Source organism: Talaromyces proteolyticus, assembly GCF_021365285.1.
Source record: "Talaromyces proteolyticus strain PMI_201 chromosome Unknown BGW36scaffold_7, whole genome shotgun sequence".
In the NCBI taxonomy this organism is placed as follows: Eukaryota; Fungi; Ascomycota; class Eurotiomycetes; order Eurotiales; family Trichocomaceae; genus Talaromyces; species Talaromyces proteolyticus.
Window position 1 is genome coordinate 1938845 of NW_025764283.1, and position 24921 is coordinate 1963765.

A 24921-nucleotide genomic window follows, 5' to 3' on the forward strand; every position below is an offset into this window, starting at 1 on the left:
ATGCAGCCATACCATTATTAAGCACCTAGAAATACATGTATACTTAGATCTCATAGGTTTATATAAAACACTGAGAGTGTGCAAATGATTTTTCTTCAGAATGATTTGTTGAGTTGTTTTAGGCTGCACAATGCCACACCCATCGCTTTATGTCACCGGGCGGTGTACTAATTAATTAGAGGGTTTGGTGATTGGTGCGGCTGGCGCGATCGACTGCGCAAGAAAAGGAGGCTGATACTAGCCTAATAGCAATAGAAAATGAGTTAGACCGGGCTAGTACTATCCTTGACCCCTCTCTTGATTTATCCACAAATATTCAAATCCACAAATCTAAACATGAGTTCTGACACCCAGGATGGCGTCCCCAAATCGGTGAAGGAGATATGGGAGAAGACGATACTCAGATTCCAGGAACGCACTGGCTTCGCGCTCGATTCTACGCCAAAGTCGCCCGATGATCTACGAAAAACCCTCAACGTGTATTATGACCAGCAGACGGATGATGAGCAGGCGATTAAAGCCAAAGAGATGGGTCTTAAGATAGTATCATGTATCCAGATTCTAGGTGACTTTGCGGCGCAAGGAGCCTCCGGGGTGAGAGGATGGCCGCTAATCACATCGTGTTTCCTATTATACCTATACTAAGCCAGATAATAGGTGTTCGCACCAGCCTCACTCTGTTTCAAGGCCCTGTCTTGTCTTCTTGACATCCCAAAGAAGATCCACAAGTTCCATGGAGAGATCAACTTAATTTTTGCTGAAATCGGGCCAGCAATCGCCCAATTCAGGATATACCAGCGCATGGACGAAAATACTGGCGTCGATGAGTCCTTGCGAGCCTGTATCTACGAAGTTATGGTGAGCTTCATAGATATATGTGCAAATTGGATAAATGTTCACAAGGAAGGTAAATGGAAGAGTTTGAAACATAATACGATAAAAATCTTGCTAGACGATGGATCTGTGCAAACGGAGATTGATAATTTCAAACAGCTCACCAAACGCCAACTCGATATCCAGGCCACTCTGACCTTAGAGGCCGCAATCGACACGAAAGAGTATGTCAACTATATTAAAACCACGACTGTCGAGATTGAAACGAGTACAAAAGCCATCAAGACGGATGTCTCCAGTCTCGTTGAGGCAGATCAAAAGCGAGGTTTGGATGAAACTCGAAAACAGCATTTGACTAGTATCAGAACAAAACTGGGAATTAGCGATGAGCAATTGGCGAATGTGAATGACCTGCGCGACAATATGTGGAAAAACTCCATCGAGAATGGAGGGAAATGGTTAAACGACCTTGATCAATACAGCCAATGGGTCGAGAGAAACACCGCGGAAAATCTACTCTTAGTGACCGGTGATCCTGGAACTGGAAAGTCATACTTAGTCTCTGCCATTGCTCGAGATATCAAATCCCAGGACTTGACCTCAACTTCCAAAGCTGAGCGAAGCTTGATTGGTTATTACTCTTTTTCGCTCGCCGCAAAAGAAAACAATCGTCGGCCAGAAACGGCAGTGAAGATCATTTGCACACAATTGGCAGAGCAAGAATTTGTCTATGCCAAGAATGTGGCTGCTATTTGTGGAGAGAAAGAAGACAAGTTCTTCAGGGATGCTGATTGCCTGCGCCTTTGGACGACTCTTGGCATTGACTCTCCGGTGAAAAATACAACCCATTACATTATATTAGATTCAGTTAGTAGCTTGGATGCTGCGGAGCTTGAGCAGCTGATGTTGGCACTTCAGTACAAGCCACTTCTTTCCGCTGAAGACAATGATAATCGAGTTCGAATTCTTGCCAGCGGTGAACCCAAATCGTTTCTACCAGACAGTGCCGATGTGAAACCCGTTCCTACCATTGATATTACACAGTATAATAGCGATGATATTAGAATATTCATTGGGAACGAATTGAGGAAAGCAGATCTTTTCCAGGGAGAAGATGAAGACTCGAAGCGACTGAGTGAGACCGTCCAAGAAAGACTTCTAACGAGATCAAATAGCAGCTATTTGACAGTTCGGCAAGACCTGGAGAAGGTCAAAGAAATAAGCAGCTCTGGTGGTACAGAGGAAGAGCTGAATCAAGTCTTACTGGAGTCCAGCGCTGATGTAAAGGAATTGGTTCGATCCGATATCGAGACTCTCGAAACAGTACTCAAGCCGAGAGAGATTGAAGAAATCAATCAACTGCTTATCTGGGTCGTTGCAGGATACGCATGGCTTAATATCGAGCACCTCACAGCTGCTCTGTTTCTCCATTTCAACACAGTGTCTCTTCAGCCGCTTATTCAAAAAATAACCGGCAAGTACTCCAAGATATTTACCTTGATATACAGCGATGATTGTCTAGCTCTCAAGGACTATGTAGAGGAACACGTTGTTACAAAAAGGAAAAAACCCAGAGAGTCTGTTGACGACCCGAAGATTAATGCCACTATTACAATCTCCAACGCGAATATGAAGTCAGTACAGCGATTTCTCTGGGATTTGAATAATCACATTTTCAGCCAGGAGTTCTCATTTCAATCCGGATCAGAACTTAATGAGTCCTTTCACGGTAAGATACAGCTGAACCGAGTTGATGCCCACTTAGCGATTATCAAACAGGCATTTGGATTCCTCCGCGATCCATCGGTAGACCACAGAGGGAAGTCAATAGGACTGTATCTGATGGCATATATTCCAAAACATCTGCGGTTTTTGTACAATGTGAGCGGCTTTGACAAGCTCCAAGAGGGAGACAAACAGTATATTGGGACATGTGTCAATGAGATGTTCTCAGTCGGAGACTGGATTGAGAATAACTGGGAATATCGATCGTGGGCCACATGGTACCAAGAACGTGAATCCATTGCTATCTGTTGGAAATGGTTAGATGACGAAGAGGCAATTAGTCGTCTTGGACCTCGCGACAAGAGATGGCTGGACGACATCAAGAAAGAGGAAGACCGGAATCAAGCCCTGTTGACTCCAATCATGACTACAGTTGCACGACACTGGCTGCAGCGTGATGACTGGGATGTGCTAGACGCATGCAAATGGATTCGCGGCTTTCTAGAAATGGTAAGCATTTCTGTTGGGGGGGGTTTTTTTTTGTTTATGTCTTAATTTCCGCTCTAGAGTGAAGCAGAATCAAGTTCCGAATCCGGAAGTGAGACGGTATCATCGGGGGCTTCAATCACCACCAAGGGCCACAGTGAGGATGGCAGCGATGATGGTAGTATTACTAGTGATGACGGTGACTCTGGAGATGACAGCGATGACAGCAATGATAGCAGTGATAACGATGATAGTGACGATAACGAAGATAGCGATGATAGCTCCTCTGTTTCCACAACATCCGACAAAAGTACCGCTAATAAAAGTGAGGGTGTAACGATACAAAGGGCTGCGGAATGGTGTAAAAATGCTCTAGATGTGAAGGAAGTTGATTATACCTGGTGTATCAGGTTGGGGACCACGTTTTCGCGCAGCTCCGAACCACTTCTTGCCATTGAACAGTATGAGCAGGTAAGTAGGTTTCAAAGGCTTAAAATTATGTCCCCACCTGATCATGGTGATAGGCAGCCAGTATTCTACAAGCACAGGATCCAATTAATAAGGAGAAACTATGTTATGTCTTCACAACCCTTGGTGAATGGTCGACTAGTGTAGAGACTGCGCTAGGCTACTACAAGAAAGCAGAGGAGCAAGATCCGTGCAACGTGGAAATTATGCATGCAATTCTTAAACGATATATTTCGGCTAATAAAATAGACGAGGCACGACTTATTATCCAAAAGGTTTTGACTGAGAAGACACCAAATTCGGAATCAACGGTGCTCAGTGCCCTTCTTAAGTCTGTCATGAAAGATACGAATGAAAAGAATAGTCTCTCCATGGTTCTGGCTATCATCTCATTGACTGTGCCCTCCCCCGAATGGAGTGCCGTCGTCCAGGTTGAAATAGAGAGAGCAATTGAGAGTGCTCGAGAAGAGCAGAAAACAGATGAACTTGCGGCGTTACTCTTTCACCTAGGTATTGCAGCATACTATTTCCGCAAGAATGACTCTCGAGAAGAACTAGCAAAGGCCGTGGGTAATTGGCGCGAATGTCTGGTTACCCTGCGTGAGAAGGTTGAGGTAAATGATCGAAGCCGTCTCAAACTCGTTGAGCAAAATAGCATTCACTACCTGAGCATGGTTTATCTTGAACAGCCTCAAGAGGTTCCTGAGGACGTTTTCCAGGATGACCAGGTTATTCCAACTACGAAATATGCGCTTGCGTCGCACTATACATCTACCGGCAAAAAGGATGAAGCACAAAATCTTTTACGTTCTGAAATGGTAGCGGCCTTCAACATTCTTTGTGATGATGATGTCAGCAATGATGGGCTTGGATACTCGATGCTTCTCAGTATTCTGAACCATACTGGAGACTACGAAAATTCCTTTAGGGCAAGTCTACTACTACCCAAATGGAAATTTGATCAAGAAGTGTTGCAAGCACTCCTTACTTCTGAGGACGCATCGTTAAATGACGCTTCTGCGAAGATACTTGAGTTCTACCAAAGTAACTGCCTGAACAGTGCTGACCAGCGGGGTAATTTCGACAAGGTGTTGAATGAAGCCAAAAGGCTGTCAGGGGAAGCGACCGGTGGGGACAGTGAAAACGATTCTGCCTATAAGACGATCTTTTCTATCCTTGAACAGCTTCTTACTTCGTGTGATCACTCATTCTGGTGCGACAACTGCGGTCAGCAATGGGACTATGAGAACTCTCTTCATGTGTGCAAGAAGTGCTACAAAATGGACCTCTGCGATGGCTGCTGGAACAAAATTCGATCGACAGAGCCGACAGTCTTCGTATGCAGCAGATCACACGACTGGTGGGAACAAGAAATGTGGACTATGGAGCGGTATATCCATAGTTGTAAGAAACTAGTATCCATGACATCTAGAGATGGCAGTATTGAACTTATCACAGTATCAAAATGGCTTGGTATTCTGTGTGAGCAATGGGGGCTGTCCAAGGCGGATTGGAAGTTTGAGTAATCATTCTCCCCACTGAGATAGTATCTCAATGTTTCTGAGGCAAACAAGCGGTCACGAGTACCTAGGTGCTCATTGATTGGATGGGACGCAGGTCCACAATATTTAACCCTAACCAACTAGGAACATTAAAGCTGTTGGATTTAGCGTGGTAATTTTACCCTGCGTTACATGGTTGAAAATTCTTGGAACGAATTGCAAATTCTTGATAATTCCAATGGTTCTCTGTAATTGAAAAACTTGCACCCAATTTACTAAGAGAGATATCCTCAGTTTTAAAGATTTCAAACCCCTCATTATTACAAATATCTACGTCTAATTGATCAAATATTCGCCTAGTCGAAGTTGACTCGACATTCAACCAGAGCCTTCCAAAATTAGCCTATATTATCTAATACATCCTCTCAGCTTTGGCTTATAAAGCTAAAGCTCGTTCTATTATCTTCAGGATAGATAATTTCTACAAAATTAATCTCTCACTCACTAACCTCACTATCTTGAAGCCTTTAGGCTATATCAATGAGATTAATTTAGATTAGGAACTCCTTGAACTGAGTGTCTTCAAGTGCCTTTATTAGACCATTTGTGATCATCTTCTTGGTTGATATGTATTGCACTTCAATATATCATCTGTAAATCTCTTACTTTATCTAATGATTATAGATATTAATATATCAAAGCTTAGTTTATAAGTATGTGATCTCAGAGTTCACTAATTGAATGGTTTGCTTGTTGTTATAGTCAATTCAAAGCTTGTATTGATCCAATTGAACTATCAACTCATTTAACAGTTTAGATATATATAGATCTTCCTTAGCAGCTTAAGATAGTGCTAATAATTTAGCTTTAATAGTTGACGTTATAACAATATTTTATATATTCGCTTATTATCCAATTACATCTTCAAATAAGATAATAATATAAGCCTAAGAGCTTTTTTAATCAATTGTATTATCAGCGAATAAGATATTATTTGCAATAGGGAAATTATTATCTTCTCTAAGTTGTAAAGCGAGCGTTGAGTATAGTTTCAATAACTAAGTACTTGGTTTGCAGTTTTATAATGATTTAGACCAGGATTTATCAAAACTTTGCTAATCTAGATACAGTAAAAGCAATATCTAGACATATATTAACTACAGTATATATAGCTACTCCAATTTTATATTGATATTGATGTTTTGATGATTTAGTCAATATATGTTAATATAGAAGAAGTTCTTCCTTTACTATAGAGGTCTTAACATTCTGAAGTTATGCTAGTCGGACGTGTGGTCAAAGAGCTCGGCATAGAGGCATGGACTGAGGCATCGAGTTGCATAGCAATTGAGCATCATTAAGCAACTAGGAGGGCGGCCTAGATGACTGCAAACAATGCGAAAAGACAGCAGACGAGCCACAGAAAAATGATTACTTTCTTAAAGAGCCACGGGCCTGTCCTCTGAGTAACAGCCTTGTATCAGTTGCTGGTTGGCCGATATCGACAGATTGAGACAGAAAGACTACAGGTCAGAGGGAAAGACAAACAGCCGAGAAATGATGCAGGGAAATTAGTTGACGTATCTTCTAGTAAGCTTTAATCTTAGAACAGGACCACGTGCGACAAGGTACAGGCTATTGTCGCTACATATTGGGTGTAAAGATTCGCCATCAAGGGATTCCGCATCCACAACGCATCTGGAGTGGCATCTTTCCATCTCTGCATCCTCAGCAGTGAGCCACTCGAGGCTATAGGGGAGGTCATTCGCGGGCATTTGACCTGAGCCTTTGCAGTATTCGATTTGTACCTCTAAGGGTCCAGCAGCATACAGTGGCGACAATTTGCAGGAAGCCTCAATAGTCTTTGTCAAAGGAATTCCTTGAGGCGGCGAGTAGCTATCACTAGGATCTGAACTCAATAATGAGCCTTTCAGAGTCAAGAAGTCCGACTCCGAGATATCCCCAGCGAAGAATGTTTCTGTGGCCTGCACATCGCAATCAACTTCATCCGAGCCTGCTCGACCCTCCGAGTAAGGTTCTCACTCGAGACTGGTGATGAAGTGTCGCCTGCCGGAGATCCCTGTCGAGTAAGCTCTATACCCAGTGAATCTAACTCGGGATGAGGGAAAGTCATTAGTGTCGACATCGACGTTGGCAGAGTCAGCAGTGTACTCTCATTTGGGCAAGGGTAAACCGTCCTCTCTCGTCTCAACAGAAATGTGTCCAGACTTCTTCTGTTTTGAGTCTCAAGGATATGAATGAATTCTTGCTGCACACTATTCAGCTGTCCAAAGATTGGAAGCCGCCAACCAGGATATAATCGGCCATGACATCGGAGTGTATGCATTTTCCCGTGTGTGGAAATGAAAGTACTACACAAATGGCAGGCATCTTTAGTCGAGCGGATGACTCGAGGAAACTTATTCGCTACTAGGTGAAGCTCACAGTGGAAGACAAGCTGAATTTCAGCATGAACCTTCGCCTCTCGGAATATCTTTTGGGTTTGATTTGAGAATTGATCACTGGCTTCGGAGTCGCTCGTCTGCAATAGACGCCAGATTTGATTGAGATTCGTTATCTTCGCATACTTTGGCGCCGCGCTCGAGATTGTTGGCAAATTTTGAGGTACATATTCGCCCAATCCAATAGGTCGGAATGCCTCTGGAGGGAGATTGACAGGTATAACCCTGGCTTGTCTAACTATTGAAAACTTCTTCGCAGCACGAAACAGAAATCTAGCTGCCTGTCGATATCTTGCAACTTTACCAATCATATTCAGAAGACTTTCTCTCAGTGACGGTGCTATATCCTTATTCGGAATCAGCTCCAGCACATTGTGGACTGTGCCCATCTGTTGTAGCTGATATATACCTTCAACGAGGTTCTCTAGTCGAGGAAGAATTTTGGTGACTGCACTAGGAATGGATTAACTTGAGTACTTCTTTTGCTGTCGATACAAACGTGGTAGCAATCGATATCACGTTTACTCTCTCTATACGGCCGTGGCCAGATTGTCTGACACACTCAATGACATTCTGAAGTATCTCTTTGATGCTCTTCTTCGGCGCTTTCCATGCATGCCGGACTAATCGTAACCGGCCGAGAATACGAGAGGAACACAAGGATACTATTGCGGTAAAAATTTTGCCTTCAACATCAGAAGTACCATGTTGCCCTTCTCAAGAATCAGAAAAGGGACAAAGATTCAAGGCTATACCGCAACACTTACCGTCAAATGCTCTTGCAATCGTAAGGAAAATCTCATCAAATCCTTTTTTCAGGTTGTGAAGGAGGTCGTTTCCGTCACCATGTCGGATTTTGTTTACCGCGAGAGAGATATTGAAAGAACTTGCAGACCGCAGGTATGTAAATTGGGGTCATCCCTTGTGCTCGACGGAAATGCAAGGGTACCTGCCAGGCCGCGTTCTATATGAAACGGTAATGCGTAATTCTGAGAAACACGTAGAGGTTTTAGCATGTTCGACCTAGGCTGCGTCGGAACAGATGCAAAAGGGTTAAAAGTGGAATATTTTCGGCACAGGTTACCTGAGGATCTTGCTCTTGCGCCATGAGTGTGGACAACCTTTCGGCCCGACAACATCTGTAATTATCAAGAACTTCAAGAACACTTGACGGGCAACAAACAAGCCATCGATGAAGTGAAGCTGTTTTGAGCTTAACGACGCGGAACTTGCAGGAAAACGGAAATAGTCCCCTTGGTATTGGGCGGCTAGCTATCATGAGTCCGTGATGTGATCTTTGATTGGAGCCTGCTGTGTTACACAGGTTCCGCACGAGACCAGAATGGAAGACAGAGCATTTTGTGAATACTATTCAATGAGTGCGATTGAAAATCTGAATGTGATTGCTCGTTAGGCCACCTTTGTCATCGTGGTTGCCAGGATTGCGGAGAATATGGTTGGTCTCCATGGAGTGATTCCTGCAGGGCGACAAGCCACAAGTGGTGATAAGAAGTGCAAAACTCCACAGCTGTTGCGGTCGAAGATACTGGACGTGGACATGGTACCGACCGAAAGAATTGCTCCGCGGTAAGCCGGAGAGATTGTCTCTACTGGCAGGATCCCTGAGTAGAGGTTTTAGAGAGTCTAAAAAGAGGTCTCAGCATCTCTATCAATGGTTTCAAACAGGCATTAATTGCTCGTGTTTAAGTGCTGAGCCCACTGATCCCAAGCAGATACTCACCCTAACTCCTCCCTGCACCTTGGCAGCGGCGGGAATATTCTGACTAATTATACCCGGGGTGACCAGATTCTCCGTCGTTTCTCCGACAGTTCGGTCAATCTCGACCATTTAGAGGCATTGGTGTGACACAATAGCATGAATTCCATCGCAACTGTTAGGAGGTAATAGCTAAACCTTATAGAATTTAAAAAAGGCCTTTGAACATTTGGAGAAAATTATGAAATGGTAATGTATGGAGCACATCCCAGTTTGATTACGGATCGTCGATCTGAATGCAATGTACATTTATGTAGAAAATCTCCCCGAAGTAGGGCCGGTTGTATATGGGAATCAATTTGGGCCCATGTAATCTACCGTATCTCTCCCCTGCTCTATAAATATATCGCATAATTTCTTCACCTCCATTTCCGAGGCCTCTAACATCGTTTCGTACAGTCTACGAGAATGAACGAAGTTCCCCCGCGTTTTCGTGGAGCACCCCGTCGGGCCTGCGATAGTTGTCGCCGACGGAAAATCCGCTGCAATCTTGAGCAGCCGTGTGCCAAATGTCGAGAAATCGCTTTGGTCTGTCAATACAATGATATAGCGCGTCGAAAAGGGCCTAAAGGCCTCAAGGCTCCTATTCTGGCCTCGCTGCGATTGACAGAAAACTCAGTTGGCTTATCGACGCCAAGTTGTTGCCTACCTGCTGATAATGTATTTCCTAAGTTCGCGCAGTCTCCTTCGGCGCCGCACAATGCGGCGCCTTGCTCTGTAAGCTGTGACGCATCGTTGCTACTTTGCGAAAGATCCCCTGCTGCTCCAGCCCCAGTGCCGCAGCGAATTTCCCCACCTCAGCTCCAAGCGCATTTTCAGGTCTTCATGAAATATCTATATCCTATCATGCCAGTTGTGGATGGGAATGCTCTACTATTAGATTGCGCCAACCCCGACGCATTGCACCACCGTCGCTATGCTCTTCTGGTTGCCCTTTCAGCTGCTGCCCATTTCCAATTGAATCTCGATATGCCCCAAGGAAACGACCCCAGCGATACATTACAGTCAGGGCACAGCCTCATCAAAGAAGCCACGCAGACGCTGCATCAGTTTGACCCTCTCGATGACCCACACGTCGATACTCTACTCACAATGTTCTTCTTGTTCGCTGCGTATGGAAACCTTCGGAAGCAAGACCAGGCATGGCACTTCCTTAGCCAAAGCATTTCGTTTGTGTATATGTTAAAGCTGAATGTAGAGGCTACGTACTCAGCTCTAAGCCAGAATGACGCTGATATGTTGCGGAGAATTTATTGGCTACTTTTCGTTACAGAACGGTGAGACTTTCTCGCTTTCGTCTTTCTACAGAATCGTGGAACAATGATGCGCCATCTTGATTACTTCAACTAACTGAGTAGGAAGTGCGTACGCATTGCAAACCGGACGGCCTGTCATGCTCCGTGGTACCATCCAGAAACCTGCTGTCTTCCGGTCTCGATCACCGACGATAATGTATGGCTTTGCCAGCCTAATATCGCTGTTTGAAAGTATTATCCCTGAATTCTATGACTGGAATACCTGCGATGTAGGCGAGCCAGGGGATCTTCCATCCCTTTCAAACATATATAAATCTCTTGCCTTCGCATTGCCTCTGCTGGCTGAGGTTTCCGAAACCAGTCGGGTCGATTTTGTCCTCACACAGCATTGGCTTCAAACCCGTCTGTGGCAGTTCTACAAGGATCGAAAATATCTCTGTCAGACGCAGAGTAACATGGAGTTTCCTACAGAAATTCCAGCAATGGCAGGAAAAAATGTCATGGCATGTTTGTCGTCAGTGGCACAGAAGTCCACTGACGCACATGGAATTGGAGCAGTACGTTTTCTCAAGCCGAAATCATCCCTCATATTGCCACCGTTTTGATTATCGCCTTAATGGCAAAGGCTTAAGATGGTTTCAAAGTGTTATCTTCTAACAGTACAGTAACTGAAAGGAACAAAAACTATATGACATCGGCGAATGCGTATTTCAACTCACGCAGCAATTGTCTCCACAAAGAGCCCAGTCTCTTAAGGAGTCTATTGTCGACGTGAAAGATGTCTTATGTGGCATCCTAACCTCATTATCACGGATTCGAGGAGCTCAATCGTATTTATTTCCAGCGCTTCTGCAACAATCTCAGGAACTTTTAGGCTTCGGTGATGTGCCTCAGCCGCTAAGGGAAGCATCTCCCGAGTCGGACGCGATTGAGTAGGACTATGTCCAGCCAAAGATTGCATACGATATGGTGATGATTGAGAACTATGTATCAAAACATCTTTCGTGCAAAAGGAGGGAAACTTTAGTTATTGTTCATCGTGTACTTTGGACCGATATTAGCATAGTGTATTCAGCCTCTGTTCCCCCGCTTGCATCTGTTTTATTCGATTTTACTTGAAGTATTCCCCTCCTAGAAGGCTGTTTTGGATGCAAAGCCTGCTCGAGCCGATTATGAGGAAGTCGTACTTGGGCGAAATAGGAATGGAAGTCGACGCTTGGTTACTACGCGCATCTCCCCATGATTGAGTAATTAGAGGTTTCTATTCAATCGAATGCAAATCGAGTGTCTCACCCGGTAATTCAGTTGATCTTTCTGTCCTCTTTAGGTAAGTGGACCACTAAATAACGTTCCCAATCGGCCCTTCTTCGGAAAATCCAAAAGGTTGCAAGCCGACATTACAAGGGGGCAGTACTCCGTACATAATAACGCAATATTCAAATCCTAACCTGAGGAATTGACTCCCAGGCTGCTTATAAAGCTCTAAAAAGATTACCCAAGGCCTCATTCCCACATCCCGTTTCTGAATAGCTATATTTTCATATGATTACTCACCCTCATTCCCTGTAAATCAATCTTCTTGCTGTTTTTGAAGCTTTTTCTGTGCTTGCGCCATGGACAGTGACTTTTTTCATGGTCGTGAACGCTAGCTGCTTTCCTACTACAGAGGCAATTCGACAACTTGCGACTGCACTTGATGGCATGACGCGGGTGAGATTAATACAAAAACCCGAGTCCAATCCAGCAATGTCCGCCAGTCCCATCGTTATCTCGTCCAGGTTGGCGAGGAGTTAGGGGGACTTTCGATCGTCCTTTGTCTATGAGGCGATTCCCAGGAACGACAACGGCTCTCCCTGGGATAGCCCGAACCAAAATACTCTTGGCGCCTCTATGGATGACGGAATCGGTATCGAGCCGGAAGTTGGTATTAACATGGCCTGGTCTCAATTCGAATATGCTCAGGACGTGGATATAAATACTCCGCGGGGATGACCAAAGCCTTGGCTCCCCCTCCAAATTGAAGATCCGTCCAACCTCTACCAGCTATTCTAGACTCAGTCTGCAGAATCTCCATAGCTTCGCCGAAGATCTCTCCGTCGTAAACGAGATGGCGTCCATTGGTCTCCCTAATCTCACGGCCTCGGATCGGTTTTTTCTCGATAATCGTACCGGATGCAATGGGCAACCCAGGGAACGTGCAAGTTGCAAAGACTAGTGTCCCTGGCTTTAATAGAGCCCAAAGAAGATCCTAGGTGGTATTTTTGAGACTGAAGAAGCAGCTCCAGTTGTTCGACCATTGACACGTAGGTTTCTCCTAGGTACTGCACAAGTTTGTCGAGGTGAAGCATAACGTCTTCGGAAATTGCCTGTTGGGAGCAAACCTTTTTTTGATACTCTCTTAGCTCATCCAGGTAGTGATATAACAAATCATGCTCGATCTATTTTCTCAATCAGCGACAAGAGCTATCTTGAAACCTTGGTGACATATCGCAGGCCCATCCGCATCGAGATTCGCTGTTTTGATGTTTTGGAGAATCTCTCCTAAGATGTCGCTTAATCCCGGCGATTTGATGTCAACATAGACCGTGAATCCTTTCGTATGCTTATCTAAACGGTATCAGCGCGATTCAATATATCTTTATGTACAACACACGGCTGCATTTACGAATCGCAAATATGTATTCGTCCAATTTTGTCGACGTCTGTCGCTGGGGTCGGAACATTATAGCGAAGATCTGGTGGGCGACGGGGTCAAAAAACCATTAAGCGCGGGGATCTCTACGTGAGTGTTTGCGATTCATTCACCGTATAAAAGGTTTCTTAACTCAACACTATATCCACTAGCTCAAACGAAATACACACCAGTCTCAGGACAAATCCGCATGACATGCTGTATGATGCAAGTCTTAGTATGACGGACCAAGTCAAGACTTCAATTCTCCTGTCTCTCCAGAATTTTCGAATTTCCAAAGATCGTTCAAATGCTGTCAATGGCACGTATATTGACATTCTAGCGCTCTACATACCACTATCTACCATTCAACAGACTATAGGGCCTGGGTCACCGCTGAAGCTTTGTGCCCGACGTTCTTCGCCTGAAATCAAGATCAAGCCGGCTGTAGTCCAAAACCGCTTCTATCCGAATGAAGACTACGACGTGGAATTTGTTCGGGAAAATGATATCATATGCCAGTCTTTCTGGAACGCTGACGGCAAATCCAGAGCTTGTCAAAAGTGAACCTGTACAGCGGCTTTCTGAGATGGCTGAAATTAGTTTCGTGGCCGCTTTGTACGCTCTTATGGCTAGTTTAGGAAGATCTCGGTGGTTGATGGGACCAAGAGTGAAGTTCACATGAAAGAAAATTTGGAATTGATTTCGAAAATTGAGCAATTTAGTGGGGAGCATCAGCAAGAATGGCAGGATCCGGTCAGTGGCAATTGATCGGAGACACAGCATGATTCATTGAATTGATACTGATAGAAGTGTACACAATTACATTCGCATTACTGTCAAAGAATTTCATCAACGTTTTAGCGCCCCCATACCCCATCAAACTTGTCCGCCATATAAGCAATAGCATCAGCCCGGAATGTGTCCGGCTCAACATATGCTAAACCCGTCATGTTGACATTGAAAACTATGTTTGACGGGTTTTTGCCACCATAGACGGGCCACCGTAAGCCTTCTTTATTGATACCTTTCTTATGACTGAAAGCATTGCTATTAGGATCCAGATCATTTACAAAACTGATCCAAGCAGTAGACATGATACTAGCCAACTCGTCAAAAGTCGCGGGCTCATTGGCAAACGGATCAACAGCAACCGCATTCTCATAACCTTGACCAGCAGTATTGCTAAATACAAAGGCAACTTCCTGAAAGTGTGTGCTGCCTATATATTCGCTTACCCCATGAACAAGAACATCAAAGTGGTACGAATATGCTGGAACACCATATTGAGCCCAGGCTTCGGTTGTGATTCGTCGGCCGGTATGCATTGTAAGATCCCCTCCGTATGCAGCTGAGCGTTTCCATTGTGCTCCATAAGGTGATCCTGCTGGAGGACGGCCCTTAAGGGTAGATGGAATACCGAGACTGGGAACATCGGGATAAAGTTCGGCGACCTTGTCGACGACTTCTTCAGTGAGCGATGGCGCGCTAGATAGAAGGGATTCCTTAAATTCCTCGGTGGTATTGATACCGGCGATACCGAAGGTTGTACCTTCATCGAAGTTTGTGCCTATCAAAAACGGTACCTGTACAAAGTTTCCGTTTTTGGTCAACTTCGTACCTGACTCAGTGAGGATATCGCCATCTATGACAACGATGCCCGTCGAAGTGACATCGCTGGAGTTGAAGATTGTGTTGAGTTGTTCTGTGGGAACAGTTCGTAGGCAAGCCAGTGTGTCGCTTACACTGCTGCAGCCAGCCCGCGCGACGATATTTTGATAGTTTGGTTCCCAGGCTGAAGCGTTGATATAGTAGCTTGGCGTAATTGGACCACCTGACTGCGCAATACCAGCTCGGAAGAGGCCGTCGTTGCGACCTCCATAAGCGACGAGATGTGTACCCACGGACATTGCACCAGCAGACTCTCCGTGAATAGTTACCTTAGACGGGTCACCACCAAAAGCTGCAATATTTTCCTGAACCCAATGCAATGCTAGACGTTGATCACGAAAACCAAGATTGGTTACACCTGCTGTGGCAACCTCCTCACCCCAGAGGAATCCCCAGCCTGACAATCTGTAGTTCACACTTACACCTATTATGGGTTTTCCGATCTCAACCGACCGCTGAACCAGAAATGACTGATTGTATCTAGGGTCCCTACTCCCACCGTCGGAAAAGCCACCACCATGAATCCAAAACAGGATGGGCAGTTTCGCGTCAGCAGCAACGTTACTCGGACGAACAACGTTGATGGTCAGACAATCTTCGGAAATATCGTTGCCTAGAACCCATGTATCACTGCCATAACCAATGCATTCAGGACTATATTGTGTGGCGTTCCTTGTCCCGGTCCATGTCTCATTGAGTGATTGAGGTACCTGTAACCGAAGTTCTCCTAGGGGCGGTTGAGTATAGGGTATGCCCAAGAAGTAGTCTTGGTTATAATTGGAGTTGTAAACTCCATAGTAGCTTCCGTTTTTTAGGCTTACTGTTGGAGCTCCTTTAGGGACATTGTCGGTTTCGACGTAAGTTCTCTTTCCGAGAACTGCTGCTGAAGTAGATGTGAGGATGTTTAGGAGCATTAAGCTGCGAGAAAGTAGACTGGCCACCATACTGTCTCTAGAGGTTTGTAGACATCTGAACGACAGAACACCGAGTAAATTCACATATTTCAATTTCTCCGCGGTCAAAATGCTCGCATTTATAGCACCCTCCTTTCCTTCCTCCCATTCGTCATGCGGGATTTTCTTGAGAGATGATTTTGATCCGGATGTAATGATCTCCGTTAAAGCTTGACTCTTAGCCAGTCAATGATACATTATTCCGACTAGTGACTGTTGCAAAGGTACAGACATTGCCGGCCACATGATTACCAACAGTCTCCATCAAAAATTTACACCAAATAAGCCCGAAGTAGCTCCGTGTGATAGCCGAACCTACGGGAGAGCCCCGAATAGGCATTAAGATAGTCTTTCCTATCAAATGATCTAAATCTTAGGGTAGAGCTTGCCTAGAGCTATACCCGTCGCGTCGCCTCCCCCCACACTGCGGTTAGGAGTCGGCCAGCGCTCAAGGGCCACCGGGTGTCAAAGGCCAAAATATTGGATACGTTGTGTAAAGTGTTTTCTAGTCCACCAAAGCCATATAATTCATATATAAAATCTAGATAAATAACAAACACATACAAAATTTACCTATTTATCTGAGTATCAATAAAAAACCTATAGTTTTGAGGCTTTATTGGCGCCTATTGTTGTTCTAACTCTAGCACCCCTAGAATATAACTTTTATGTATCCTTAATAAATCATTTTTATAATAGTGTTTTATAAAATGATTCATATTTTTAATATAAAGTGTACCACTCACTTTAATCTAGCGCTTGGTGGAGTTTTGATTTTTATGTTTTGTAGTATTATGTAACACGACCTGGCAGAGCCGTGTCCGGGGGTGTCTGGAAAGACAAGATGTGGGTGAGTTAAAGCTTCACAGCTTGATATTGATGCAATAAAGCAGAGCTACTAGGGAAGATGTTATTAGTTTTGATTATATAGATCTAGTGGGATTTGAACCAAAGGTTATTCAAAGCTAAATAAGCTTATTGTGAGGCCCTACATGTTATAAGAGGCCTATAACCCTTTGGCGCTCATGAGGCACCTTCGGAGGACCTCACAGCGCCGCTGCCAAGGCACTAATTAGCCGAGACCATATAATCCGCACCTGCGGCCACGTAAGCCGCAGGTCAGCAATCAGTCTGTATCTACCCGAACCCTACGTTCGGCCGGTGGCTCCCAACGTTTGCCTGCTTTCCAATAACCGTCTCACACTTATATTGAAAGTTATGTCAAAAAATATACAAAAGATATTGCTTGATTTCCTTTTTTTAGATAGAAAATCAAGCTTATATGCCTGTGTTACGATCGGCATAAACAGGAATTTATGGTATCATTGAACGAGAATTCTAAGTGTAAGGAAAGAATTATGTACAGCCGCGCGCTTTGCGGATAGATAACCGGTGTGGGGCCTGTGGCACGTGTCCCGCTAGCCCAGCCCTAGCCGCCTTAACCGCCTGAGGCAACCAAGGTGCCAATCCGGCCGTTACACATGGTATCAATTATGATAAGTCACAATTGACCCCCAGCATAAACGTGCTTCCTGTGTCTATCCCTGTTACACGAATATATTTATTGTATATCCATGTTTTTCCGGCACAAGATGGCTCTCTAGGAAAGGTTAAATCTTTAACGAGCAAATAATTCGTATTTTCCTTAATTTGCCCATTTGTAGATGGTGCATCTATATTATTTAATTCCTTAAGCCATAGAAAAAACGCCTTTTCTTGGTCTAAAGATAATAAACGGTTCGTAGGTGGATGTGTTGAGCGAGAGGGTAGGCCATTCCACTGATGGGATAGCTTTTTATGCGACACCCTATATTCACGCGCTAATTTGCTGAAATTTGGGTTTTTATGGCGTTGGCACACGCTAGGGGCCTTTGAAATCAATTCCTCCTCTTCTTTGTATAGCTTAGGGGTCATTTTGGCTGTGTTTTTGAGGCTCGTAAATAATGGGTTGAGATTTCGAAGATTTTGGCCCTTGAGCCCCGGCCGACGACGCGACGGGTAGCCGAATAAGCGGCATGTAAGTCCAATCGGGAATATAGTACTCCGTAGTCCAACGGAGATTCGGCCTAGGGCTGATATGATGCATGGAAAAATAAATGTAGGGTGGATGCAATCAGACTAGTTTTTGAGCGTCATAATAACATGTCGCCACGCATTCCGCTCATTCTTACCGAGCTTTTGATAAACAGCCCAAACATTATTCTCAAATATACAGGTTACCTTCTCCATCTCCAAGGCGAGTTAGGTGATCACCAGCAGTGCCCGTTCTGTGTTTCAGCCCGGTCGCGCACTTGAAAACAGTCTATCCAAGTCCAAGTAGTACTATAGCCGCTTCTTCGTACCGCTTCTAGCAGTTTCCCCTAGGGTATTGAGGAGTGAGAAGGGTTCGAGGGGGCCGCTGGTGCGGAATAATCAGCCTTTCCGGACTTTCGCAGCATCCTGATTCGTGCTCGATCCCACGATCCCACTATTGGAGATGGTGGCTCAGTTCAATCAATGCAGTGGATATCGTTGTGACTTCTAGCCGCTCCCGCACTTATGTCGAGATCCCGTCTTCCCCCTGGGCCGTTTTGCCTTAGTCGCGAGGACGGCTTTCTGAATTTCTGCTTTCGCGACAGGTTCCCATGGAACATTTTTCCGTTGAGGTTCGGCAGGGTATTAGATTCCTAGGCGGAATTATCTCCATGCTGGTTTTTCCCTTTCATTTCCTTGTCTCCGATATCCTCCGTTCGCTCGTTTAATGGCGGTAGGTTGCGTATGAATCTCGAGCCCTTATATACGTCGCAACTTTCCAGAGGTGGGTTATTTAGAAATTTAAACTGACAGATGGCATAATCAATCCAAGAAAAAAAAAGGTAAACCACTGAGTGGTTGGCACGAAGTCAATCTAACAGTTTTATTACGAAGCAGGTTCTACTTAGGATTTCTACGATGGAACTGCGGTCTCGACGCTGTGGATAAGTTTCTTGTAGATTTAGTGAGACTGTTTTTGCGGTGGCTAAGAAGATGTGTAACCTCTTATTGACCACGCACACTCTTTCCAGGCTCCCCGGAAAAAGACCATATTTAATGAATCCGAAGTCAGTCCGGTGGAGAGCTGAGGAATAGTTCTATACGTCCGATTGATAACCTCGTCATTCATTGGCTCGCTTAAAATACCGAGAAGCAGGTGTTAACTCTTGCGGACCATCCACATCTTAGTTCGTCCTGGAGACCCCGCACCAAGTTGCACTAGCTAGGCTCTAACACCCAAAGGGTCCAACCTAACTCAGTTCGGCGTACGGTACCAGCAATACTGCTTCACAGCCTGTACCGAATTAGGTTAAGCACAGCTGCACAATACGCCTAGGATTCAAGTGCTAGGATTTAGGCGGAGACAAAGACAAGGTTTGATTGCACTCCCCGCGTCCCGAAGTAGCTCCGTCCTTTGTAGTCTGTCGCGTGCCTATATCATGTTCTAGACCGAGAGTCTATCTCTACTTGTTTGGACCGGGCACCTCAGCGGAAATTATACGAATAGCCTTACATGATGGCAAGGACTCTCGAAAGTTTCTTTTTTTGTCCTTGTCTGCACATCTATAAATACTGAATCGATATGCCACGGAGTCGTCGTGGATCCTTCTCTCACCTTGCGCTTGCGATCGTCGACACTTATCAACAACTGGTGCTAGTCCTTTCTCAATCATAATATCATTACATCAGTTGTTGACTTCTCGATTGTACTCCTTCCAAGATGGATTCTAAATCCCAGGCGACTCATATCGAAGCGGGAGCGTCGAAGCTGGAGGCCGACATCGACGATGGCCTCGTCCACGATGCAAAATTGGCAACCGACAAAGAGCATCGCATGACACTTTGGCAGGGCTTGAGGCTGTACCCAAAGGCCGTTGGTTGGTCGTTGTTGATCTCCAGTGCAATTATTATGGAGGGTTACGACGTCGTGCTGATGGGGTCCTTCTACGGATTCCCTGCTTTTAATCGAAAATATGGCCACCTTATGACGGATGGATCGTATGCTTTGTCCGCTCAGTGGCAAGCCAGCCTGTCAAACGCGATGAATTGTGGCCAGATTCTAGGACTTTTCGCCAATGGTATCATCTCTGAACGCTTCGGCTACCGAAAGACTATGATGTATTCTCTAGTCGCTACAGTTGGGTTCATTTTCATTCTTTTCTTCGCCGAAAACGTTCAGACTCTTCTTGTGGGCGAGATCCTAATGGGGATTCCGCTTGGTGTTTATCAGACTCTCTCTGTTACCTATGCCTCTGAAGTCTGCCCTGTCTCTCTTCGCGCATATTTAACAACCTATGTCAACCTTTGCTGGGTGATCGGTCAGTTAATTGCGTCTGGTGTACTGAAAGGTCTTGCAAATCGGGCCGATCAATGGGCATATCGTATTCCATTCGCTGTCCAATGGGTATGGCCTATTCCTATCTTTATCGGTGTCTTCTTCGCGCCCGAGAGTCCCTGGTGGCTGGTTCGTAAAGGCCGTCGCGACGATGCTGTTCTTTCTCTCAAACGTCTCACATCAAAGATCGACTCAGATTTCAATGCCGAAGAAACTGTCGCGATGATGGTCCATACCAATGAGCTAGAAAAGGAAATTACGCTAGGAACAACTTACCTGGACTGCTTCCGTGGCATCGATTTCCATCGCACCGAAGTTGCATGTCTTATTTGGGCAGCTCAGAATCTGTGTGGCTCTGGCTTGATGGCTTACTCAACGGTATTTTACCAACGCGCCGGTCTGCCGGTATCCGAGTCCTTCAATATGTCTCTCGGCCAATATGCTATCGGTTTTTTTGGCACCGTATTCTCTTGGTTTCTGATGATGCGTTTCGGTCGACGGACTCTGTACGTGGTGGGCCTCGCCATTCTGACGGTGCTGCTCTTCGTGGTAGGCTTTATCTCTATCGCCCCCGAAACTAGCAGCACTGCTTGGGCCACTGGCTCCATGTTACTCGTCTATACCTTTTTCTATGACTCCACCGTCGGCCCTGTCTGCTACTCGCTTGTGGCAGAAATTCCTAGCACGCGTCTGCGAATCAAGACTGTCGCACTTGCGCGAAATTTGTACAACTGCTTTAGCATTGTCAACGGTGTCATTATCCCGTATATGCTAAATGTTGATGCGTGGAACTGGCGTGGCAAGGCCGGCTTTTTTTGGGGAGGTCTTGCGCTACTCTGCTGGTTGTGGGCCTTTTGGCGTCTCCCTGAGCCAAAGGGTAGGACTTACGCAGAGATGGACGCACTATTCGAACGCAAGATCCCCGCACGGAAGTTTGCGTCAACCAGAATTGACCTATTTCACGAAGATCAGGCAGCTGAAACAACCGATATTAAGGCTTAAGGAGAAGAAGCTGTTATTTTCCGCAGTGGGGAAGTGGAAAAATGCGTAGACTGGCAGGTGAAGCCGTGGCCTTCAAATGGAAAGGTGGGGACGCCAAATGATCTCTAGCTAAATTAAATCAATCAAAAATGTAGCTAGTCCTATGTGTGCACCGAACAAAGAAGTATGAGAATCGTTTCGTGTTGGAAGTAGAAGGTAATGGAGATCTAAATTATCCGGGGAAATCGTCTTGACCAATTATCTTGGCCACCGGAGGGTCCGATATTTTCCTGCGGAACCACTCAATCTCAAACCATTGGAAGCATTTGTATGGCTTGAAGATACGAATTCGTCACGACTGTGATTAATTGTGACGACACCTGTTTGATTTTAAATAGATGTTACGAAATTTATTATTTACAATCTCGACTTGATAGCTTTTTGCCATTCCGGACCTCGTCTTGGTACATACTCCCAGATAGGTTGGCGTAAAGCCACAGTACGCTAGCTTGACGTAGCGGAGTAGTCTATGTGCGATATCATTTAGCGTCTTATGTAAAATACCGTACCTTGCTGACCCCGCTATATATTAATGCGCCTATCCTCCGATTGACGTTCTGGAGCACCCCAGCGTCGTCCCGGACAATCTGCGAAGATGGACGATTCCGCCCTACGCCTCCGCGGTGCTCCACGGCGCGCCTGTGACAATTGTCGCCAACGAAAGATCCGCTGCAATCGCGAGCTGCCATGTGACAGATGCCTCGACATCTCGTTGGTCTGTCTGTACAATGATATCGCACGCCGAAAAGGGCCCAAGGGCCGCAAAGTTCCCGTCTTAACCTCGCTGTGTTCAACAGTGAAACCAGACAGCTCGTCAACTCTGACTCACGACTCTCAGTTCATCCAGAATGTGTCTTCCGAAATGTCACCACCGTCTCTAGCGTCGTTGGATGCCGGCCTTTGCTCAGCTTACTATGAAGTTTCGCTGTTACTGTCTGAAGTATTCCCTGCTGCTCCGAGCCCGGTACCACGGCGGATCTCCTCGCTGCAGCTTCAAGCGTATGTCCAGGTCTTCATGAGATATCTATATCCCATCATGCCAGTTGTGGATAAGAATGCGCTCCTGCTGGATTGTACCAATTCTGAAGCCCTGGAGACCCGTCGCTATGCACTTCTGGTTGCTCTCTCCGCTGCTACCCATATACAATTAAACCTCGATTTTGCGCAAGGAATTGCCGGAGTCAGTTTACTCCCGTCAGGACAGACCCTTGTTAGTGAAGCGTTGCAGGCGTTGCGTCAAATCGACCCCCTCGATGACCCACATGTCGACACCCTACTTACCGTATTTTTCTTGTTTGCTGCGTACGGGAATCTCTGCGAACAGCACCGGGCCTGGCATTTTCTCAACCAAAGCATTTCTTTTTTGTACATGTTGCAGCTAAATATGGAGTCTACTTACATGACACTTAACCAGGATGAAGCTGAAACGCTACGGAGAATCTACTGGCTTCTTTTTATCACAGAACGGTGGGATCTCTACCCTGTTCTCCCTTGACCAGTCTGGAACAAGGGCCCGTTTTTATCGATCAATTCCTACTAAACGTCCAGGATAGTGCCTATGCCCTCCAAACGACGCGACCCATTATGCTCCGTGCTACAATCCAGAAGCCTGCTGTCTTCCGGTCTGACTCGCCAGTAACCATGTATGGCTTGAGCAGCCTTATCTCGCTCTTCGGGAAAATTTCCCCTGATCTCTACGAGTGGAACATCTGCGACGTAGGGGAACCATACGACATGTCATCTATAGCGAATATGTATAAGTCTATCGCATTTGCATCGCCTCTACTAGCTGAGGCTTCCGAAACGAGCCAGGTTGATTTTATTCTCACGCAACAGTGGCTTCAAACCTGCCTGTGGCGGCTTTATGTCGATCAACGATACCTCTGCCAAGCGCGGAGTAACACGGATCTCCCTACAAAACTACCAGCAATGGCAGGAAAGAGCGTCCTGGCTTGTTTGTCATCAGTAGCTCAGAAGTCAACTGACGCCCATGGAATTGAAGCAGTATGTTATGTCGTCCCCTTTATCTACCTCTCTCATTCACCGACTTTCTACTTTCATAAGAGATTTCTGTAAATGCAAAGCTAAATATCATGCATTTATGCCGCTGAAAACGCATAAAAGGAACAAAAATTATATGATATTGGGGAATGCATATTTCAACTCGCACAACAACTGTCTCCTAAGACAGTTGCATCACTGAAGGCATCCACTGTTGACGTGAGAGATGTCTCGTTCGGCATTCTCTCTTCATTATCCCGAAGTCGAGGATCCCAGTCGTATTTATTTCCCCCGCTACTCCAGCAGTCTCAGGGGCTTCTAGGCTTTGGAGATGTGCCTCGGCCGTTAAGTGAAGTAATTCCAGCAGCTGAGGCTGGTGACGAGGAGTATCACTAGTCAAAAATGGCGTATGATATTGCGGTGATGTATATCTATGTACTGTACTGTATGAAAAGAAAAATATCTTTGATGCGAAACGACAGGAAGTTTTGTACTGATGAATCTGGTGAGATTTTAGCGAGAGGTTACTCACTATGTTAGAATTTAAGCATAGAGATAGCTTTCAATCCACGCATTGTTGCTTGTCTCCATTCTTCGCCTTTGACTTATAGCTTTTCCAATATTGCCATACGCTGTCCCAAATCCTGAATCTGGTCGACCTGGGGTACGTTTTAGCCGTATTATGGCGGACTAGAAAAAACCAACACTCCGGTAATACCCCGCAATTCTCCGGAAATTCGCGTACGCTCTGTGACCAATCGAATTGCAATGCTGGGCTACGATGAAGTTTACTCACCATCCCGCATTTTCTTTTAGCCCGGCTGCGAAGCTCCGTTTTCGATCCTCTTAGGAGCGTAATCCACTCAATATACTTTCTAATCGTGCCCTCTTCGAACAAACCAGTAGCTGAACCAGATAATCAGACCACTGGGGTTTACCAGACCCGCTGTCCCGATCGAAGTCAGCCATGACACTGTCAGTGAATATGAAATATGTAACCACGGGTCCAAATCTGGGGAATATAATTTTCATCTAACAGGAGCGTCGCACATTCACGGACCAGCGAAATATACCTTGCCTTAGTACGTACCTGGCATAGTGTAACAGGGATAGACCCAGGGAGCATGTTCAAGCCTAATCCGGCAGGACCGGGGGGCTCAGGGATACCCCGGGGTCAATTGTGATATATCACAATTGATACCATAAGACCCCGGGCATGATGCCAGTACCCCTCACCTCGCTATATATGCCTTTATCCAGTTAGATTAAGTATTAATGACCTGAGATAGGGACCCAGGCATATAGGCTTGGTTTCCCACCTGGAGGGAGGAAACCAAGCAATATCTTTTGTATAATCCTTGATATAACTTTCAATATAAGCCTACTCGGCTTCGAATAGCCTTCAGCTCGAAGCCTTCCCTAACTATACCACATAAACCGATAACTCCCTCCCTAGTAGCCTTGCTCTATAGCATCGACATCAATCGGTGAAGCTTCAACTCACCCACATCTAATCTATCCAGACACCCCCGGACACAGTCCTGTCAGACCGTGTTACACATAGTGCCGACAGGCGAGCATTTGGAAGTGTCTGGATATCGTCCCGTTTTCGGGCGAAAGAGCCCTTTCATCTCCGTCAGTCACATCATTTATTTGAACTGGGTGAGATGGTCGGTTCAAGGAGACTGTGACCGGATACTGAAATATTCACACAGTGAAGTTGATT

General features: G+C 45.5%; 8 protein-coding genes across 8 annotated transcripts; 5 read left to right on the plus strand and 3 right to left on the minus strand.

Moving 5' to 3' along the window:
• Nucleotides 1-256: 256 nt before the first annotated feature.
• BGW36DRAFT_381275 (uncharacterized protein) lies at nucleotides 257-5418 on the plus strand. The gene is made up of 4 exons (XM_046216416.1): nucleotides 257-594; nucleotides 658-3069; nucleotides 3127-3516; nucleotides 3570-5418. The coding sequence occupies exons 1-4, from the start codon at nucleotides 337-339 to the stop codon at nucleotides 5037-5039; spliced, it is 4530 nt and encodes a 1509-aa protein (XP_046071513.1). The 5' UTR covers nucleotides 257-336; the 3' UTR covers nucleotides 5040-5418.
• Nucleotides 5419-6298: 880 nt separating this feature from the next.
• BGW36DRAFT_462412 (uncharacterized protein) lies at nucleotides 6299-8585 on the minus strand (the record flags this gene model as incomplete). Its single annotated transcript, XM_046222170.1, has 6 exons — nucleotides 6299-6993; nucleotides 7059-7930; nucleotides 7977-8190; nucleotides 8245-8363; nucleotides 8427-8500; nucleotides 8562-8585. 6 exons carry the CDS (start codon nucleotides 8583-8585, stop codon nucleotides 6587-6589), a joined length of 1710 nt encoding a protein of 569 aa, XP_046071514.1. The 3' UTR covers nucleotides 6299-6586.
• Nucleotides 8586-9662: 1077 nt separating this feature from the next.
• BGW36DRAFT_321935 (fungal-specific transcription factor domain-containing protein) lies at nucleotides 9663-11581 on the plus strand (the record flags this gene model as incomplete). Its single annotated transcript, XM_046212660.1, has 3 exons — nucleotides 9663-10531; nucleotides 10617-11067; nucleotides 11186-11581. 3 exons carry the CDS (start codon nucleotides 9663-9665, stop codon nucleotides 11444-11446), a joined length of 1581 nt encoding a protein of 526 aa, XP_046071515.1. The 3' UTR covers nucleotides 11447-11581.
• Nucleotides 11582-13164: 1583 nt separating this feature from the next.
• BGW36DRAFT_452280 (uncharacterized protein) lies at nucleotides 13165-13931 on the plus strand (the record flags this gene model as incomplete). Its single annotated transcript, XM_046221841.1, has 2 exons — nucleotides 13165-13292; nucleotides 13355-13931. Coding segments are annotated over 2 exons (522 nt in total), but the record flags the coding sequence as incomplete, so codon positions are not given.
• A 110-nt stretch (nucleotides 13932-14041) lies between these two features.
• Nucleotides 14042-15796, minus strand: BGW36DRAFT_398094 (putative extracellular lipase; the record flags this gene model as incomplete). Its single annotated transcript, XM_046218363.1, has 1 exon — nucleotides 14042-15796. The coding sequence occupies one exon, from the start codon at nucleotides 15794-15796 to the stop codon at nucleotides 14042-14044; it is 1755 nt and encodes a 584-aa protein (XP_046071517.1).
• Nucleotides 15797-17296: 1500 nt separating this feature from the next.
• On the minus strand, nucleotides 17297-17759 carry BGW36DRAFT_452282 (uncharacterized protein; the record flags this gene model as incomplete). Its single annotated transcript, XM_046221842.1, has 1 exon — nucleotides 17297-17759. The coding sequence occupies exon 1, from the start codon at nucleotides 17717-17719 to the stop codon at nucleotides 17297-17299; it is 423 nt and encodes a 140-aa protein (XP_046071518.1). The 5' UTR covers nucleotides 17720-17759.
• A 2044-nt stretch (nucleotides 17760-19803) lies between these two features.
• Nucleotides 19804-21325, plus strand: BGW36DRAFT_381281 (general substrate transporter). Its single transcript, XM_046216417.1, has one exon. It carries the CDS (start codon nucleotides 19860-19862, stop codon nucleotides 21153-21155), a length of 1296 nt encoding a protein of 431 aa, XP_046071519.1. The 5' UTR covers nucleotides 19804-19859; the 3' UTR covers nucleotides 21156-21325.
• Nucleotides 21326-21783: 458 nt separating this feature from the next.
• BGW36DRAFT_452294 (uncharacterized protein) lies at nucleotides 21784-23504 on the plus strand. The gene is made up of 2 exons (XM_046221843.1): nucleotides 21784-22661; nucleotides 22748-23504. Exons 1-2 carry the CDS (start codon nucleotides 21790-21792, stop codon nucleotides 23268-23270), a joined length of 1395 nt encoding a protein of 464 aa, XP_046071520.1. The 5' UTR covers nucleotides 21784-21789; the 3' UTR covers nucleotides 23271-23504.
• The last annotated feature ends 1417 nt before the right edge of the window (nucleotides 23505-24921 follow it).